Source organism: Thermobia domestica, chromosome 8 (genome assembly GCF_964235325.1).
Source record: "Thermobia domestica chromosome 8, izTheDome1.hap1.1, whole genome shotgun sequence".
Classification (NCBI taxonomy): domain Eukaryota; kingdom Metazoa; phylum Arthropoda; class Insecta; order Zygentoma; family Lepismatidae; genus Thermobia; species Thermobia domestica.
In genome coordinates, this window is record NC_137461.1 from 225,944,293 (window position 1) to 225,966,314 (window position 22,022).

A 22,022-nucleotide genomic window follows, 5' to 3' on the forward strand; every position below is an offset into this window, starting at 1 on the left:
AACATCGACAAATCGGTGCTTTACCCTACTAAGAGACTAATTTATCTAGGTATTTGGGTTGATCTGGAAGCCAACTCCATCTCTATAGATGACATATATCTCAAAATTGTGAAATCGTGATATATATTCCTGCTCTACCACTCTCGGCGTGCGCGTCAAGTTCTGGCGGGATATATAGTGCGGTGTACTCTTGTCACATCTCTCACTTATCCTCTGGTCTTTGCCGTTTTGCACCAAAAAGTTTTACATTTTACAACCTCTGTATTATATCATGTTCAATCACAGCCACAACCGATCTGGGATTACACAACATGCTCCGCTCAGTGCCATGTTGACGCTACCCCCACATCGCTTGCGGTTTTTGATCAAGATGGTTCCATAATATTCCAATGGACTAATATGGCCTCATCGCCAATTTTTGTAATGGAGTTTTCAGCAGCAGCCTTTGCTGCTCTCATTTATTATCCTCGAAAAGTCAAAATTTTTCTGACAATATGGCAGTAGTGTATTGATTTTCTCGCCAAGTCTGTAGAGTATATTATTTGCTACCAATTGCTCATATTGTGTTCATGCTCAACAATTATGTTATTGAAAATGTACCTTCAGAAAACAATAAAGTGGACGGGGTCTCACGTGCCTTTGGCACGATCCTACAATTACCCTCAGCCAATCAGAGCGCTACACCTGGCAGCCAGGTTAACAAAACCTGGCAGCCTGGTGATAGCAGCTCAGTTCGAGCAAGTTGAGGGTAAGGGTAGGACCGGCTAGAAGCGCGCGTGGGATTTCGATTGATTACTTCCGTATATATTACTTCCGTATATACGAAGTTGTATGAAGGAAACTTTATAATAGGGGCTATATATTTGAGAGCTAAATGTGGTGTACTTTAATAATGGTGTGTAATAATAAAATTTTTATAGCTATAATGCTGTTAATAAATGTAAACAAATCATTTTGGATAGATTAAGGTTTTTTAAAGCGCCTGTCATTCCTTCATAACTTATGCCTTTAGTTTTAATTACAGAAAACGTAAATACGTAAACGATCTGCGAAAAGATACTAAGATGATTATAATAATTTATTGAAATAAAAAAAACTTAATATAATGTTAATTAATTGAAATGACAAAAGCGAGATTTAAATGGGAACTTTATTACTACATAGTAAGAATAATAAACATTATTTACTGAAATATTACAAGTAGACATTTATTCATATTCTAGGACAAGAGAAGGATTGTCACTTATTTTAATACTTGGCAGAAGGACCAAAAGATCCCATCTTTGATAAGCGTAAGAGACTCATGTTAATGCTTCAAATGACGGAGTCTTTAAAGACAACTGACTTGCCTCTCCACCTACTGACTGGACCCTGAAGCAAATTTACGGCAGTCTTTGATATGTATCGTGTAACTGTTGCTAAATTTCTCTTAACCTATTTCTGTTATGACCCACTCACCTACAGAAATCACGTAGCATAGAATAATATTTAGAATTTTACTGTTAGGTGGGAACGTCTGCTCTTTTCTAACTCAAAGAACATAGAGAAATAAATCAATCTCTGGTTTTTCAACCTGTAAAAACCATAAAACTCTTTTTTCGGCTGTGATTTACACGACATAAAGTTCACTTGAATTATAACTAGTACATTGTAATGTCACATGAATGTCATGTCTATAGGGTTTAAAGGATAAAGCAAGAAACCCAGAAGAGCGAAATTATCGTATCCATGACTGCAATTGATTGTATGGTTCCATGCTCAAAGATTTCGCACGATATTTTTCTCTATACTAATCTATATCTCAAAAGATCATATTTATAACTAAATGCCGTAAGAAGAAAAGAATACCATACAATTTACTAAATTATCTGCAAGATTAAGAAGGAACACTCATCATAGAATTCTCTTTGTAAGTTATGCGTATTCCACTTCACCTCTCGTAGGATACCTCAAAAGTAAGATTCATTTCAGTATAAAATTGGGAAAATTTTCAACATCTTTACCGATATCAACAAAAATATGCTTAAGCAGATTTATTTTCAGTTGCAAAAAACTAACTGGATTCTGAAATTTGAAGATACAAAAAATTATTCAATAATACCACTCAGGTGAATTGTGGTTAAAATTATGCAATCATTGCTAAACAAAGAATACAGCATCATGTTTGCCCAGTTTATAGCAAGTAAGTCCTGCACATACACCTGCGTCTCTCTAGACTTAATTTCCAAATATATATAGTAGAATAAATTTTCCTATATATATGTAAAGAAAAATCATTTTTCAAAATAACTAACTGCTTAAAATGAACTTATGTCGTCGTTTTCCGGTTTGTGACATTAATAATTCAGAGAAGTAATACAATAAGATAAAGTTATTTCACGATCGGAAAAGTCAATGAGAATTCAGATCAGGCAATAGAATTGACTGGATCAACAGATCAGAAAATTCATCAAATATTTGTTAACGGAAACAGTTCAATACAGAATTATATTGCAATTCAATTTTACTGAGAACTGATAACGCAGAGATTGCATTTCGACATTGCAAAGAATCAATTAAAATAAAGTCGTTATTCTAAAAATTTATAATAGTCAATACAGACAGTAATAACAATGCAAAATCAGTGATAGATACTAATATTATTATATGAACTTTATGTACAAAGGAGACGTAAATTTAATATTGAAACATCATGTGGGAAATGTTTGACAAATATATATACTCGTATACTCGTATATATATATATATATATATATATATATATATATATATATATATATATATATATATATATATATATATATATTTCAATAACTGAATATACCGTTCTTAATCTCACTTTTCTTTAAATGGAATTAAGAAAACAATCCAATCAGTGAGGTTGCCTACAAAGTAAGAAAAGTGTTGAATCGAATTACGTAAAGACAATAAAATCAGATATATTTGAAGGAATGTTAAACTAAACAAGTGTGGTGTATGTATTGAATAACTATGAATTACGCGTGAAAAGTAAATTCAATATGGCAAGATTAGGTAATTAAAAAATCTTCCAAAGTATTTGAAATTGTTAATTTATTGTCAGTAAGAGAAAACTATTTATTCAAAAATCACACATGTTTAGTCGTTGGAAGTGTCACGTTCACTTTTGTATTAAAATATAATATTCGGTCATTCATTAAATTACAACTAGCCATGGTTTTAAATATCACTTTAAAATCAATTATATGATTGAAGGAGATTTGGGTTTTTATAAAATGATGTAGATGGTAGGTGAAGATATTTCTTGGCCAGACATGAATGAAAATATTATAAATTATTCTTTAAAGTTGTGAGATTTAGCGGTTAGCTAGCAAACAAACCAGCACACAAGCTTTGTGATTCATAGCCGAAAGCAGACTCCATTCCTCCCACTTCCTTCATTCCACCATTTCACTCATTACTCATAATCACCGTCTCCTTTAGCATAACCGTGGGACGTAAAACTCAAAGATTTTTCTATTGGGCTTTCGATATTCCGAAGTACGATTTCCTCTTGGGGGGGCAAGCGCCCCACCTTGCTCCCCCTGATGGGCGCCCTTGATCCCTAGTATATATATATATATATATATATATATATATATATATATAGATAGATAGATAGATAGATAGATAGATATAGATAGATAGATAGATATTAACATAGCTTAAGCGTAAAAGAAGAATATACTATATGTTAATTATAAATTATTACAAAATAGCTCTTTGAAGTTAATTTAAAACCAAAAGTCCAATTCATACCTTTATCTGAGTAAGGAATAGACACACATTTGCCGTCTTTTCCTGAGAATCGCCATCCGTGAAACGGACATTCGAGGCAGTTACCTCGTACTGCTCCCCCAACAGCAAGATTAGCACCCAAATGCGGACAGTAGGCGTCTAGTACTGTTACTTCACCATTGCTTGTGCGAAACACAGCGAAGTTCTCACCTGCATAATAAATTATGATTTGCCATGAAGTACATTAAAAAGAAATTCATTTAAGTCATATAAACATACACGGAAATTTTTTTAAAAAAAAGCTGTACACTCAGGTCTAGAGAGAAAATAAATATTCACTTATAGTTTCTGATGTGAGAAATATATATAAGACAAGTTGTAAGCTACTGAGAAAGATATCAGCAAAAAAAACTTACTCACCGCTGCACAATAATACCTAGGTATATTGATTGGTCATTTAGATATGGCAACAATCAATTTGATATCCTATCATGAGTTCATCATTAACAGAAATTTAAGGGTCAAAGAGGGGAATATTTAAAATTATTTGGCAGTCGTTCGCTAAGAAGCGAGAAATGTAGGCTACTAATTGTAGTAATAGCTTTATTGGTTCTAATTTTGAAATATACAGAAAGAAGTTAGAAAAAAACTATAGACGACCCATTTGTAAGTTTGAATTTAATATATGTTTATAGGCACTGTTTTAGATCTCCATAGAAGAGGGCGATCAGGAAAAATAACTTTAAAAATCGCTGACAAACAAAAGCTCCTATAAACAGATAATAATAATAATAATAATAATAATAATAATAAGAAGAAGAAGAAGAAGAAGAAGAAATATCTTAGAAACAGAAAATATATCTTTACTACTAGGCCCTACTTATGAAAATACTTCAAGTTATTGAAACGCAAAAAATTAGTGCATAATATAAAATTAGTTTGGAGAGTAATTTTATAAAGTATTAAGTTATTTAGCTTGGCACAGACTTTATTCTTTACTCCCGACGGACGAAAAAAGAGAAGAAAGTACACTATGTGATCAAAAGTATCCGGACACCTGGCTGAAAATGACTTACAAACTCGTGGCGCCCTCCATCGGTACTGCTGGAATTCAATATGGTGTTGGCCCACCCTTAGTTTTGATGACAGCTTCCACTCTCGCAGACATACTTTCAATCAAGTGCTGGAAGGTTTCTTGGGGAATGACAGCCCATTCCTTACGGAGTGCTGAACTGAGCAGAGCTATCGATGTAGGTCGGAGAGTTCTCGCACGAAGTCGGCGTTAAAAAAACATAACAAACGAGTTCTATAGGATTCAAATTAGGACTCTGTGCAGGCCAGTCCATTACAGGGATGTTATGGTCGTGTAACCACTCAATCACAGGCCGTACAGTATGAACAGGTGCTCGATCGTGTTGAAAGATGAAATCGCCATCTCCGAATTGCTCTTCAACAGTGGGAAGCAAGAAGGTGCTTAAAACATCAGCGTAGGCCTGCGCTATGAGAGTGTCACGCAAAACAACAAGGGGTGCAAGCCCCCTCCAAGAAAAGCACGACCACAGCATAACATCATCACCTCCGAATTTTACTGTTGGCACTACGCATGCTCACAGATGACGTTCACCGGGCATTCGCCATACCCACATCGTGCCATCGGATCGCCACATTGTATACCGTGATTCGTCACTTCACACAACGTTTTTCCACTGATCAATCGTCCAATGTTTCCGCTACTTACACAAAGCGAGGCGTCGTTTGGTATTTACCTGCGTGATGTGTGGCTTATGAACAGCCGCTCGACCATGAAATCCAAGTTTTCTCACCTCGCGCCTAACTGTCATAGTACTAGGAGTGGATCCTCATGCAGTTTGGAATTACTGTGTGATGGTCTGAATAGATGTCTGCCTATTACACTTTACGACCCTCTTCAACTGTCGGCGGTCTGTGTCAGTCAACAGACGAGGTCGGCCTGTACGCTTTTGTGCTGTACGTGTCCCTTCACGTTTCCACTTTAGTATGACATCAGACACAGTGGACCTAGCGATGTTTAGGAGTGTGGAAATCTCGCGTACAGACTTCTGACACTAGTAACACCCAATCACTTAACCACTTTCAAAGTGCGTGAGTTCCGCGGAGCGCCCTATTCTGCTCTCTCACGATGTCTAATTACTACTGAGGTCGCTGATAATGAGTACCTGGCATTAGGTGACAGCACAATGCACCTAATATGAAAAACGTATGTTTTGGGTGGTGTCCGGATAGTTTTGAACACATAGTGTATGTCGTGAAAAAAAGATAATTCGAATTTTCAACAAATTCACACGTTTTATGGCCCTAAAAATAAAAAAGAAAATATTTTTCTGTTAGCCCGTTTGTTTGTCTGTTCGTCCTAATGTACATTTACTTAAAGGCAATTATTTTCAACGTATCACAACCAAATTTTAAACTTAAGGTTTTTATGTCCCCATCCAGTTTTTTTTCGAATTTTCTAAAAAATCAAAAATTGAAATTTCCTCAAAAACGCCTCTAACGATTTTATAATATTTCATAAATCAATTTTCCAAAAATAACCTTATTATGTTAAAAGTCATTTCTCTGAGAAAAGTCTTGAAGGGGTAGTTTATCTTGGGATTATCATTAGATTCTGATAAAATTTATGTGATATCTGCGAGAAAGTATACTGTTTGAAACTAACAAATAATAATAATAACAAATAATAATAGTAAAAAATAGTAAAAATTGGGCGTACCCCTCCCCCTTAGTTTCAGCAGTATAGTGTTAATTAGGTAGAATCTCTGTACACAGTTACGTTGATGTTTTAAGAGTCTTAAGAGTCATAAACATTGATATGATCACCATCCATGTAATAACAAAGTTGAATTCTGCGCTAAGTTCTCGCAGATGTTTTGCGGAGATACTCTGGAGTCACGAGGGTGAAGTTGTGTTCACAGCTGCTCGTAATTCCTGCGTTGTGTGATATCGAGTGTTTCTTGCTTGTTGCTTTATGAAACCCCAGAGAGCATTGTCTGGTGTCTACAGATCAGGACTTCTGGGAGGCCAGACAAAATTAGCTGTTGAAGTTGGACAACCTCTTCCAATCCAGCGGCCAGGAAACATCTGATTTAGGTAATTGAACACGCGAATTGCGAAGTTCGCTGGTGCTCCATCCTGCTGTATCACAACAGTGCGTTTGATACCATTTTCTTTCAGTAGCAATGCCGAGCAATGTTACCAAACAAATGTGGGTAAAAACTAAAACCGTCAGAAAACACCAATTAGGGATACGCCCACTTCCGGACCACGCTGTATGTAGAAGCTATACGTAAACATGCATACAATAAAGTTGATTAAATTACGATATTGACACTGTCATTCGTTGAAAAATTACATAATCTAGCTGCGAAGACCATAATGAATTTTACACGAAATCACCGTGAAGTCATACTCTTTTAAACAAAATAAATAAATAAATAAAATTCGTCCACCTCTGTTGAAGGTAAGCATGGTCATACACAGAGCCGTAGTTAGAGATCGTAGCGGCCGGGGCGAAGTAGAATGCAGCGCCTCCTACACTCACCTTACCAAGCTTTTTTTTTTTTTTTTTTCATATAAGAGATGCAGCTTTTGTTGTTACGTACTACACTGAATTTTTATCAAGCCGCTTGGACTGACCATTGCAACAGCCAAAAGCGATCATTATGCATTCTTTTACAAACAAGAGCTATTTTGGACTTTCTGTTAAACTTGACAAAACTACCTTTGGTTGTATACAAATCAATTTGTAAAACAGTTGCGGAAAGAGCTTTGCAGCAAATCCTACTACAGTAGAGAAACCGTGTTAGATATGGAGTTGGTGGACGCGGGTGGTGGCAGTGAAAAGGTCCGGGTCCTCTGAGCATAGTAGTAATCAAAAATCGAGCCCATGTCCCAGAAATGGGGTTCCGAATTTTTGGGCTTGAGTTTTTTCTATTCGACTATTAAACATGAAGTTCTTAGACGCGGATGGTGGCGTTAGAAAGATCTTGGTCTCCTTACCACATCGGTGATGTCAGAAATGGAATCCGAGACCCGAAGGTCCAGAAATGGGATCCCGAAGCTTTTGGTCCCTTCTATTCCCCTTTTAAATATGAAATTGTTGGACGCAGGTGGTGGCATTGGAAAGGTCCTAGTCGTTTGAGCACAGGGTAATGTCGGAAATCAGTTTCAGATCTCAAAGCTCCAGAAACGGGATCCCGAAGTTTTGCATTCGGATCCATTCTATTGATTTTGGACATGGAATTGTTGGACGAGATTGGTGGCGTAGGGAAGGTCTTGGTCCCTTGAACACAGTATTGATGTCAGTAATCGGATCTGGGCCTCCAATTTGTTATTTGTGTCGCAGACCTTTTCTGTGGCTTAATCTCAATACCTGATTGTGCAAGATAAAACCATATTTATAGCTGAATTGATAGTTTTATCTCCCGCAATCAAGTCTTGGAATTGAACCAGATCAAATTACAACACAATCTAAAACTTTCGGGGTCCGGAGCTGATTTCTGATATCAACGCAGTGCTCTAAGGATCAAGACCTTTTCAACGCCATCGCCTGCGTCCAAAAACATCTTGTTTAATAGCCGAATATAAGAGACCCTAACCCAAACTTTCGGGACCCCATTTCTGGAGTTTCGAGGCAGGTGCCCGATTTCTGACATTAGGTCTCCCGCTGTGCTCAGACGACCCGAATCTTTCCAACGTCACCACCCTCATACAACAATTTCATGTTTAACGGGTGTATAGAAAGGACCCATGCACAAAATTTCGGACCCCATTTCTGGGACCTAATAGCCAGACCCAATTTCTGACATCACCACCGTGCCCAGGGTACCCGGACCAGTCCAACGCCACCACCTGCCTCCACTTATTTCATGTCTAACACGGCTTCCCTACCATGAGAGAATTTTAATGGAATTTTCTCCATGCTCTTTACAACTATTTACGTTTCACAGCATCGATAGGAAATGAAATTTCAATACATTACAAACTATGTTCTTTTAAAATGTTCGAAATGGGTGACAGCATTAATTTACAGTAATAATTGTAAACTTTTGTAATGTTATTCTGAAATGTTACCAAACAAATAGCATTTTAATTTCGATTCTTTTACGGTAAAAATATTTTGTGAAGTATAACGGAAATTCAGAAGAAGCCTTCTTTGCTAATTTCTCAATATTGATCAATGGAGATGAAGAATATGTTTAATATTTGTATTTAAATCCAAAATATAGTTGGGTTACTGCATATGTTTGAAATTTTAGTAATTACTTAATTTCTTAATAAATGAAAGTTCTGAATTTAAGGTAACTTATTAATAATTAACATATTAAAAATAAATGATAAATAGATAGATAAAAATATCATACAAATAGATACATCTGTACAAAATATCCTGGCGACACAAGTAGTTGATGGAGAAATGATCCCAATAAATTCATTCAAATTGAAAGCGTTTCAGATGTCAATGGAATAAAAAAAATACACTGGTAGTAATCAGTCTTTGGAAAAGACAAAGTTCGTTGCGTTAAGTTGTGACCCCTTAAGCCTTTATTCTACAACTGCCCAAGTTCGAAAATATTATTATTCCCCTTGTTTACCTTCATTTGTAATATTCCTGCGCAAGCAGCATTTGCGTGTGTCTTCACTCCTCTCATTTTCATACCTTCATTTTCAGTCGCGGTCGTGATCAATCCGATGGGGTAGAAAGCGTGATTAACTAAGCAAGCTCATCACCATTAAATGTCGAACACGTATTTCAGACTTCGACCGTTTCTGATTTTGAAACGCTCCTGTGTACACTATAAGTGATTACTCGGCACCTCGTATGTCACATCGTCATTAAGAAATCATACATAATAACTTTCTTTAAGTAATAAGTGAAAACTTGTGATTCTTATTAAAAATGCTTGGGTTGCGAGCGGAGGGAGCAGGAAATTTTTTACTAAATCTATTTCTTTGCAAACCGACAAATTGATTTAATAGGGCGCCAATATCTTTTGGGGGCGACGAGTCGCTTACTCATTTCCAACAGTTCTTTCTTCTTGCTCGTTTGGCGCCCCCTTGCTATCAGCGCCTGGGGCGATCTCTCCGCTCGCCCTCCTCTAACTAATTGTCTGGTCATACACACAATTATGGTGTGAACACTGTCAGCTATTGAGGAGTTTCATAGTCTAGATCCAAAGACATTGTTAAATCCTCATAAAGTTTATACGGAATAATGGGAAAAGAATTTTTTTTTTCAAGCAAAAAAGGGACTAATCAAAATGTCGGAGTTATGTGTGAACATGCCTATAGGTCTATTAAAGTTCATTTATTATAGTTTTCACATTACATTCGTTGAGGTGTCTTATGGTCTAGCTCCTGAGACTATTACCATTATATATTGATGAAATTTATTCAGTGGCGGAGCCTAGGGAGGGCCTAGGGGGCCAGGCCCCCTTGATCAAATTCTTGCTTCCCCTAGTGTCCCCCACACAGAGTGATACTACTATATGTCGACAAACGGTGAGTTGATAGTGGTCACAGGTAAAACTACTACCGAAACATCTCTCTACAACAGAGTTACCAACTGCAGAATACCGTATGTTACAATAGTCTGAGTTCCGAGTAAAATGGTCCAGGCTCGTTTTTTGTTTATAATACAGTAAGATCTAATTCATCGAAATCTGTAAGGTGCATGCATTGACCTTACCATCTGAACGTTCTTTTAACCTCTTCCCTTATCTGGTTATCTTCTTTGTTTTCAACAAAGAACCAGAAATAAAAAAGCAAAGTCAGTCGGCATTCTCATTTGCTTTGATGTTAAAAGTCATACTAAAATAAGAGATGCTTACTTACAAATAGCATGCATTGCAGTAAAACATTACACTTGTGTTGAACGAAAGAAGTCTTCGTACACTAAGTAATTAATTTCCATTGATTATGCCAACATAGAACAAATGCATAGTATTTATTAAATAATGTATTATTATTATTATTATTATTATTATTATTATTATTATTATTATTATTATTATTATTATTATTATTATTATTATTATTATGGAATAATATCAAGCCGTCTTGTTTAATTACAGTAAAAGACAAGAAGAGAAGTTTTTATTATTTCTGTCATTCTCTCTGTTGTTTGTATTCCAAACTTTCGAGAAAATTAAGATACTAAATGCTACTAACACCTGCTATTGCTACTGATACTGGTTCTCCTTCTCGACTACCTTCCGATCCTGTCTCTAGTACGTCTAGTTTCCTAACGCTCTTGGTTGTTGCAAACTCTGTAGAAACCTTCTGCTGCTATGTTAACAAGCGATTCTAGTGATCTCCAAGGAAAACGGAGTCAGCGCTTGGTGGACCTATACTACTAATTAAAACTTGGGGAAATGAGGCTAACAAAAATCAGTGACTCTTTATAAATATGGTATTTCCTTTTAAACAATTTTAACTGTAACTTAATCCCAAAACTACTACTACTAGAGAAATCCTGAAGTTTATCCCAGAGGCAGTGCCACAATCTTCTTATTACTAACCGTCAGGTAAGATACCTAGATGATACAATTTGATCGCGGCACTAATGCTATTTTGTGTAAAAGTGGTAGTTATTCCCGTGACCAGGTTGTATCATCCCGTTATCTTATGTTTAGTAATCAGAAATATATCAGTAATCAGGAGTTTCTCGGACTGGTACACAGATATTTCATTCAGTAATTTCAGTCAATGAAAGCTAATTTTTGTCACATATTTATATTTGTTCTTCAAAATATGAATTTCTGAAAAAATTTAGCATTAAGCGTTTCTGAGAAAGTTACATTGTACGAATTATGCAGAACAGTAAATCACGGGTGACATGAATTTTCAAAAGGATATACTAATGAATAACCCCCCCCCCCTTGAAATCTAATCTCAAAACTAACATATTAATTTATCATCGACTACAGGATAGTAGCGTTAAGTTATTTCAACTACATTTGAATTTATTTTAAAGCTTTGAAACATCCGAGACTCTCAGAGGATAGAAATGAGGGAAATGAGTCAATAGAGTCATAAAAATTTCCCTAGTGGCACCGAGAAAAAATCTCAGTAAACTCCTCAGTCGAAATATTTATCCACGAGGGATTGATCATGCCATCTTTCGAATCTTAAGCTTATGTTCTACCGCTGAGCTTTGGCCATTCGGTGTGGGTGTGAAGTGTTGGTGTATTTGAATTCACGTCAAATTCTAAAAACTAGTGAAGGTAAACAAACGAAAGAAAGAAAAGAAGGCCAAGTATACTTCTTTTGCTGTAAGGAGTTTCGATTGAAATGTCTACTCTAACACTGTTTGATATTAGGGATATAAAAACACATTTCCTCTTTTTGCTTCTAAGAGTGTTCCCTTTATTATTTTAATGAAGTAAAGATAAATTCATTACTCGGTTTTAGAGCTGAAGCGTAATAGTAACCAAAAATAATTGAATTACGGCCAGATCAAAACAAGATACTGCAAACGGGGAAGTTGCCTCGGGAGCCAGTAAACTAATCTGTGTGGGGGTGCTAATCGTAAAATTTGCCCTGCGCACCAAATGTCTAGTTTTGACACTGATTAGCCTACCATATTTTTAGAGCGTGAAATCGGGACTTTTTTCTGAAATATTAAGAATACATGACTGTTATTGGCAATTTACTTTAAGGTGAAACCCAAGGCTTTAAGATTTAAAGTAAGCTGGGACGGCAAATCAGTGTCCTGTTAGAGTTCAGTTCCTGTTTCTGTGCGACGTTTGTCTCTTATGAACTTTTGTCCTTGTCCATCACTTTTTATTTTATTATTATTATTAATACAGTTTTCTACCAAACAACTGTCTATCTTATTATGCGGTATTAAACCAAATCTGATTTACTTCCATCAATCCATTCGGAAAATTAGTGTGATCTGTACAAGAGGGAATGTTTTCAGGCTGGTAAAATTTGAGATGACTGCTGCCATGCTATAACTGTGAGCTTCACCTTATCCAGGTACGTAGCCAAGGGGTGGGTCCGGGCTGTCCGGACCCCCTCCCCCCTTCGGGACCAGAAATGAAAAAAAGAAACGCGAATGAAGGAAGGATGAAAAAAACGAGAAAAAGAAGAATCTGTGTTAAATATATAAAGCTACAGCAAATGTTTGGTTACTCTTTCTTATGAGAAGCTTTGTATGGAGCAAACGGGGTCTCAAGTTTAAAATTGATATTATTGTAACTGAGCATTCCTAATTCCATTTAGCTCCATGCTAATCCTATGGACTACTATCGATAAACGGTTCGATGAGCTAGACTCTCAAGTAGAACTTAAAAAATGCCTACAATCACCAATAATATGAGCCTGGCAACATAGATTCCAGTTACACTTATTAAAGAAATTTTCAGTTTCGCGGCAACTGAATCCATTTTATAGAATGTCTTTACTACCGAAAGAGATCTCGTTGCTATCCTTGACGGCATTAAACAAAGATAAGAAAAAGAAGAAAGAAGACAATAAGAACCGAGTTCGAATGACCTCAAAAGACTATATTTTTCAATACTTTTTTATATTGTTTTACTCAAGATTTCTTCATAGTTTGTTATTAAAATACTTACTAACATATCCTCACTTTATTGTCCTTACAAACCAATATGGGTACGTTGTCAGTAAAATAGTTCAGATTAATCGAGTCCCTGATGTGTAACCACAGTATATCATGTCACGCCTCCCCCCTCAATATATGTTACCAGTAAAATAGTTTAGAATGATCGAGCCCCTTGTGCGATAACCATAGTATTTTGTCACGGACCCCCCCCTATTACAAAATCCTGGCTACGTGCCTGCCTTATCTCAAGTAGATGCAGACATGTCGGAATATACTAGAGACATTTTTCTGCCTACTATTGATAAGGCAATCACTGCGACGGAAAACGCTTTGGATCATATAGCAAAATCATTATACCAATCACCACTCCACCAATGTTGAGTAAGTTACTTATAAAAATGTAACGCGTTACAAGTTACTTTACTTTCTCTTAAAATGTAACGCGTTAGTAACGCGTTACTTGCCCCCAAAAAAGTAACTGTTACTTTACTTCGATAAAGCTATAGTCCCCTTTCAAAAATTTTGAATTTTAAAAAAGATCCATCATCTAATGCTTCGCCCCCTCTGCCCCGTAAGGCGGTGCGTTACCACAATAACATTCCAGATTTGAAAAACACATACTCTTTTGGTTTATTGGCGCCAAATTTCATATTAATTGACAAAAAATACCTTCTTCTCGTATGTCCCTATTAAGGATATTTATGGTATTTTTTATTTTTGAAAGGGGGCTATAGCCCCACATAAGTCACTAGCCATGCAAGGAGCATTAGAATATTAATTATGTGACATTTGTGAATAATCCTGACGCTCACTGGCATTTCCGGAACAAAATTTTGATTTTTTATAAAGATCCATCATCTAATGCTTAGCCCCCTGTGCCCCCTAAGGCGGTGCGTTAACAAAATAGCATTCCAGATTTCAAAAACGCATACTCGTTTGCTACAATGACGCCAAATTTCACATTAGTTAATTAAAAAAATACCTTCTCCTCGTATGTTCCTACTAAGGATAATTATGGTGATTTTCTTATTTTGGAAAGGGGGCTGTAGCCCCATTATCAGTCACTCTTACATGTAAGGAACATTGGAGCATTAATTCTGTGACATTAATCTGACGTTTACTGGCATTCGGAAAATAAATGTTGGGATTTTGGTAACACATCACCCACCACCTTTTTACGTCCCTTGCCCCCCAAAAGGAGGGCCTTCCCAAAATAATGTTTGAGACGGCTTCACTAGCTTTGTGAATGACTATTTTTGCATTTTGTAACAAATACAATTCATTCAAAATCTTTACGAATAATTATTGGAGAAAACTGCTTCCAAAATTTAACATTGAATCTCCCGTAAGGAAAATGAACTTTTGTGTTTACACCCCCAAAAGGGAAGCAAAACAGCAATTTTCTCTACTTTCTTTAGAAATTCGAAAACTTCATACATTTCTCGATAAGAGTGCCAAATTTTATATAAATAGTGGGAAAACTTCATCTTCCTCCAGTACTGTAGAAAATTACACGAATTATGGAACAGTCTGTATATACCTATATATATATATATATATATATATATATATATATATATATATATATGAATAAACCTTTTAAGTGTTATAACAATGACACTTATAACAATGTGAATAAAAATTTTCATTCATTGGGGCGGCCCCCTCAAAATTTTCTTGGGCACTTCATTGTCCCCCCTGAAAATAATTCTAGCTACGCTACTGAATACATATGAGACCAACGGGAAAGTACATTCTTTAAAAACAAAAAAAAATATAAAAATCGGTGCACATATGTTCAAGTTTTGAGTGAATATATACATAAACTGGTCGAATTGAGAATTCTTTTTTTTTTTTTTTTTTTTTTTTTTAAGTCAATTTGAAATGACAAGAGGAAAACAAATTAACCACTATCATCATTAACATAAGTTCAGTTTGTCAACTGTCTACCTGGAGTGATAAATAATAATGAGTTTTGAGTTATTTTCACCGTAGAAGTTCCGACATGCTTTGATGAAATTCTGCTGGGTAAAAAATCTACGTATTATCAGACGGCATAATTAAAAAAGAAAAAAAAAAAACATGCTGTCACGCTTTCAATGAGGAGATTTAGTTGTACTTAGGAAGCGCATGTTATCGAAGGCAAATGCAATAACAAATACTCATGTGTCATCTACTCCTGACTCTGCAGACCTTGAAATACTTCTGTATAAGTATGCGCTACTACAATGAGAAAAAAAAAATGTAGGTGGCGTACTTAGAAAGATAGGTTACATGCGTAATTCCTGTAGTTTCCGGACTTAACGTACAGTAGAAGTATAACTGAAAACACTTGTTTTATAATACTTTCTGTATAAGTGTTCCATCTATACGTACTTTCCGTATGAAACAATGTAGGCGGTCAGTATCTCACATACAAATGGACGTATATAACATATAGCTGACGAAGGTAACATAAGTATATGCATGTGATATACGGAAAACTGTTAGATGTCAGACATCCTGCAATGGCATGATGTAACATCTAAGGGCAGTGCCTATGTAACATACGGATAACGTATGCTCCGTACAGATTTCTATAGTAAGCAAGAGGATACCGTATATTTGTACAATATACCGCTGTCCAGAGAACGGATTTTTCTCTGTGTAAGTTGATATTTCTCCATTCTTGGACTAGCTTAGAAACAAATGTCACTCTTCTAAACTCCACCCTTGCTACTTATTGGCGTTTTAAAAAATCAATTTTTTTAAGAAGTTTGTTTCAACAATTCTTTAATTATTTTCTCTGTCTGTCGCTCTGTCTGCCCTAGGTTCAAAAGACAAAAAGTCTCATTAATTATTTCATTGATTACCATCAATTTTAGCCAGAGTATAGAAATCGGAAGTTAGAAATCGAGTTCGTTTATAAGAGACGATATTCAAACCGGAAGTAGTAGAAATCAACCATTTCCGGTTTTATGTTGACCACTATGGATCAAAAACGTTAAAACAAAGTATTATCATACAAACCAAATATCTTGACGTGATGTACACTTGATACTTGTACTTACTATTGTATAGAACTGCAGGAAATGCCTATATCTCAGCAGCTAAAACATGTTCTTTAACAAGCAATCCCACCATGTACTGTATATAATAATTAACCCCTAGAGTATTTCAACGCTCACCCAAGCCTAGTTTTTCATAATAAAAAGAAATGGCTATGTGGATTCATTTGCAAACATTTTTATATGCTTATCCCTTTAATTGGCAAGCATTGATAAAATTACCATTAAAATATTTAGTTTGCTTTTATGGTTGAACCATGTCTTCTTGATCATAATTTTTAAAGTATTTTTGTACTCTGGTTAGAAAATACAGGGTGTTTATTTCTACAAGCAACATTGTCATAAAAGAGGTCTTATGTGTAGCTACTGAACAGCATTGCTCTATTATGGTCAAATATCATAAGAATACTCTCAGTAATTACCAACAGTTTCGTTCAAATATTTTCCTACAGAGCAAGAAAGCACAAAGAAAAAAATGAAAAAAGAACTTTTCGTGGAACGTAGGAGATAAAGCTTCTACAATACTAAATTTGACTGTCCCCTGTTGACGAAGATTAGAAGAATCTAAAGGAGCGACCCGCATATCATGTATATGAATATTGTATGAAAGCAATAATGCCAATTAAATGATCACTGAAGTTATAATTCGTGCCTATGACGCAATAGAATGCGATGTTGCTTGAGAGCAACAGTGCCAAATACGGTCTAAAGGATTAAAAAAAAAAAAAAAAAAAAAAATAGATGGGAGGCTCAGAGCAGAAGGCATCAGGTACAATTACCAAGTCGTGAGAAAAATAGGCAAAGTTTATATACGCTTAAGTATATAAAAATGTTAACAATGTTTTGTACATTATCAGCGTTATTTATAATATCTAGACATGCATCTTTTAAGCTGTAAAAGGAACTGTAGACAAAGATCTCAAAGATGGACCAAATGTTGACTTAATTCTCTTGTGCACTTAACGCGCTATATATGACTATAATGTTTTCCCTTAGGTCTGTTTATCTTCCACAACTTCATGCTTCCTTCGATCTTTAAACATTAAATGCTTAATGTTTCCAGCATATTCCAATTTATAATAGTAGAACATAGAACATTTTAGTTAGTAGGTGTCGCTACCTGCACGCCATATTGATGTCAACAAATGTCACTAGCGTGCAAACAACTTGCAGATTTCAAATTATTATTTATGCACAAGATATGATAGTTTTTATTAAATGACGATCAATGCCCATAGTATCTCTGCCTGGACCGTAGAAAGATAGTGTTCTGTAGATTTCTGCTATTGGTCGAAGTATGGGCATCTAATGAGCTTCCGAGATGAATGTTACATGGACCCTTTGTTGGTCCAAGTACGAATATCCAGAACGTAAATTGTATATTCTTGGACCTCTAACGTTATATTCTAAGTGGAATAGTTATTTGTTTAATATTGATTTACTTATTACTAATGAGGCATCATTGTAAGAGTGACGAATACTTTAGAAACATTTACTAATCATAACACTGTTACTTACCGAGAGCAGATACATACTTGACTTGTTCTTTCTTCAAATCGGAAGACTCGAACAGCACAAACCATCCGTTTGGAAACACAGGAGGCAATGAACCTACTTTTCTTATTCGCTGAATCTCTTTCACAAGATCTTTCTTTGACTTCTTGCGTCTGGAATCTATCAAGGAATCGTAACTTACGTCGGTGAAATCCTACAAATAAAAGTTACAAGAGTGAAGTAACTATGGAAATCTTTTCACAAACAATGCAAAATGAAGAAGTTACAAGTTAGACAAGGATTGTTGATACTTCATTAAAACACAAAACATCTGCAAGATATAGCTATGTTGAAGTTCCTACTAGGGATGGCCACATTTTCCGGAAAAACGGAAAACGGAAAATATTTTTTAACGGAAGACGGAAAATTTTCCGGAAAACGGAAGGCAGAAAATTTTCCGGAAAACGGAAGACGGAAAATTTTCCGGAAAACGAAAGACGGAAAATTTTCAGGAAAATGAAAATGTTCACTTGGAATAGTGGCATTGGTCGTCTTTCATTAAGAAAAATAACGAAAAATGCTACGCGTAAACAAGTAAATGAGGCAATGCTCTTCACCATCTAATGCTATAGAAACGCAACTCAAACTTAACAGTGGATAGGAGAGGAAAGGTCGAGTAAACCAGCGACGAAACATTCCTTCCTGCTACATCTATTTGTACACTTGGTTAATCATGTACTTTTTTTGTTTACGTGAGGGCTTGCGGATCATTCGTTTGCACCAGGAAATTCCGATCATGCGTGTGTTTCGGGGAATCCCCGCTTATGTGTGTACCTGAGGGCAGAACCCTGGAAGTAAAGAGAGCTGGCAGTGTGTTATTAGTACAACTAGTATGTTTATATTCCAACCATTTCTTCATTGCTTATCATGACCACGGTAATCTGTCAAGGTCACAGATCCTGGGGGGCCGGGGGCAGCTTCCTCAAAGTCGATGTGGACCCGCATTGTATTTATAAATATACAATATTTTGCACAATTTGAATTCAGTTTGTCTTAAAACCTTCATATATACCTTCTGCATCTGAATGGATCCACAAAGATAGAGAGAAATCGGCACCCTAGATTCTATAGAATTTATACGCAGTAGTCTTGTATTAAATCATGGGCGGGAGTACACTACGTCCAACTGAGCTCAGGCGTTAGAACATCGGATTAACCTTCAGAAGACCGATGTTCGATTCGAGCGACCTACCGTCCCGACTTTTTTATTTTTTATTTTATTTATTTATTTATTTATTTGTGTGTGTGTGTGTAAGTTTATTACTCAGTTACATCCGACCTGTGCCATAGACTTTTTAACCTTGAGATAAATTCAATTCTGCTGATGTAATTCAATTTTACACTTTACCCTAGTGTTACCATCTTGCAACTATAAGTGTCACGAATTCAAATACCGATACTATTGGCTATAAATACCATAGTATGTAGCACTACTTGAAACTAGTGCCAGCTATTCATATAATGATCTATTCCACATAATTCTCTTCGTAACTTTTTCCGCTAATTTCTCTTAAACTGAAGGACGATTCCACCTAGTCATCGATACATCAATTTAGTTCTCAATGTTGACTTATTATCTATGTTTCTGTATGCATTTGAAAGTTTTACTTATTATTAGAGCAACCCAAAAGCATACAAAGCATAAAAAGCATAATAGCTACTTACACATATGATTGGTACCTTGAACATGATTATGGCTGTCTAAGGGTCGAGAAGAAATTAATTTCAAAAGCATAATTTTAGAAAATAAAGCATAAAGCATAATTTAAAAGATATAGCACAATTCTTAAAAAAAAAAAAAAAAAAAAAAAATTAACTACAAGTTTAACATATTGTATTAATATTTTTAAAAACCAATATTTACAATGCAAAATCATTGAGAACATAACAATGCTACAATGAAAAGCTTAAACTTCTCAGTAAACTTTTCGGTCTAATCTTTTGACGTGGAGAAAAGAAAAAAGGACAACAAGAAGAAAACTTCCGCCAACAATGAATAGTACACAAGAACTCCACACTATATTGTTATGTGTACCTCTTGAAGTTGAGCACTTTCTGTACTTTTTGGTGGCATCTTTTACTTCCCTTTCTGTATATATGCACCTCTAAGGCGCATACAAGTGTTAAAAAAAGGAAAAAAAATGACTCGAGTAAAGCATCTCTTTACAGTGCATTAGGTAGAAAGTTCATCAAATATGAAAGAAACTGGTTGCATAAAATATTAATAAATAGATCAAGATATTTAGTATATTTAATGTATAGTAAATATTATACGTTATACACGATTAATGTAAAACAATGATTGAAATTAATAATAAAGCATAATAACGCATAATTTGGAAAAACAATAATGCATAATTAAACAAAAATAAAGCATACTGTGGGTTGCTCTACTTATTATTCTATATTCATGTTTTGTTACTAAATTGTGAACTCCTAATGCAATCAAAGTGTTTCTTTTATCATTATTATTATTATTATTATTATTATTATTATTATTATTATTATTATTATTATTATTATTATTATTATTATTATTATTATTATTATTTCAGAAACGTAGATGATAATCTAGGTGCTGCTACCTCTATATCTCAGATTATCGCTTCACCTGGTGCACGCTCAAATGCATCTAAAGTAACAGAAAGATCCCAGAAAAAATGTTTTACAAATAAGGGAACATAGTAGTACGTAAGAAACAGAAAAGAATTCTGTCTTATCTCAGAGACCCTAAACCTTGTTCTTCCGCAAGAGCAGAGGTGCTTAATAGTAAAATAAGTAATATGGTGCCTTTCGTTGAAGCAATTCGGTTTCTTGAATTTATGAATGAAGTAGAACCAAGTTACCAGTCACCATCCAGGCAAACTGTGACTCGCCGTATTGAGGCCTTGTTTTCTAAGGAGAAGTGTGGCTGCGGAATCGATTCCTTTGACAACAGATAGCTGGACTTCGCATGCTACGGAAAGTTATATTACAATCACAGCCCACTATATGCTTCCATCTAAGTTCAATAAGTTCAGTCCTTCGAATAATTGAAATAAAAGTAAGGCACACAAGGGTAAACCTAACTCAGCACTTATCACATGTTGCAGAGTAGTGGAACATTTCAGATAAAACACATGCAATTGTCTGACAATGCTAATAATTAGGCTCCGGATTCTTAGGTTCGAACCTATTTTATTCCTGTACAGTAAATGCAAAAAATTCGTGTTTTCTTTACATTTCAAGTTGCTATAAGTAGAACTATATTAGTTTTATAGGATCTAAAATGTCCTAATTGGAGGGTTAGGACCTAAAAAATCCTAAATTAGGTTTTAAAACCTATAACGTCCTAAATGATTCTTTATAGTTATTTTTAACTTGAAAAATAATTTCAAACACGTAGTCAACCAGTTTTCAACAATGCAATAACAAGGTTTCCTTCACACAGCATGTTTATTTGCAAGTTGTGTCTTCTTGGTAATTTGCGTCTTCTGTAATTTGTTTCTTTGCATGTGTCTCTAAAAAAAAAAAAAAAAAAAAAAAAAAAAAAAAAAAAAAAAAAAAAAAAAAACCTATTATTATAGTACGACAGGCCATACATATGTTAAATTATATTTCAGCTATCAAAAAAAGTCCAAGGTAAGAAGAGTTTTATTATTTTTAGTACGCAAATGACTGATTAGCATAAAGCTTACTAAATTAAGGTTACCATTTAAGTATGAAATAGCTAACAAAGTGTTTAAAGTGTAGTAATATTCCGTTTTCAGTAATATAACGCTAAAAATCCTAAACGGTGATTTTAAAAACCTATAAAATCCTAAAATGCACTTTTTAAAATAATAATTTGAATTTTTTGGGACCTAAAAATCCGAAGCCTACTAATAATAACACAAGTGCGGTACGAGAACTTCCGTATTCAAGCATATGTTATTTTGTTCAGACCCTACAACTCTCTATAAATAAAGGTCTTGCAATAGAAAAAAAATCGTGAAAATGTTAAGTGTTGCTAGTCGGATTGTTTCCCACTTTAAACATAGTACGTTAGAACTGGAACTGGAAAAACAGTAAAGGTTATT

The 22,022-nt window shown here is 35.1% G+C and overlaps 2 protein-coding genes across 2 annotated transcripts in view; one reads left to right on the forward strand and one right to left on the reverse strand.

Annotated features, from left to right (window-relative positions):
* Positions 1–22,022, forward strand: part of LOC145692482 (uncharacterized) — a 617,057-nt gene that overhangs the window by 283,567 nt on the left and 311,468 nt on the right. The window lies entirely within an intron of this gene.
* Positions 1–22,022, reverse strand: part of LOC145691506 (cholesterol 7-desaturase nvd-like) — a 49,175-nt gene that overhangs the window by 23,731 nt on the left and 3,422 nt on the right. The window contains exons 2-3 of the mRNA XM_081766915.1: positions 17,929–18,118; positions 3,778–3,966 (exon numbers count right to left, since the gene is read on the reverse strand). Of these exons, the coding sequence (XP_081623041.1) occupies positions 3,778–3,966; positions 17,929–18,118 (379 nt within the window). The remainder of the gene's footprint in view (positions 1–3,777; positions 3,967–17,928; positions 18,119–22,022) is intronic.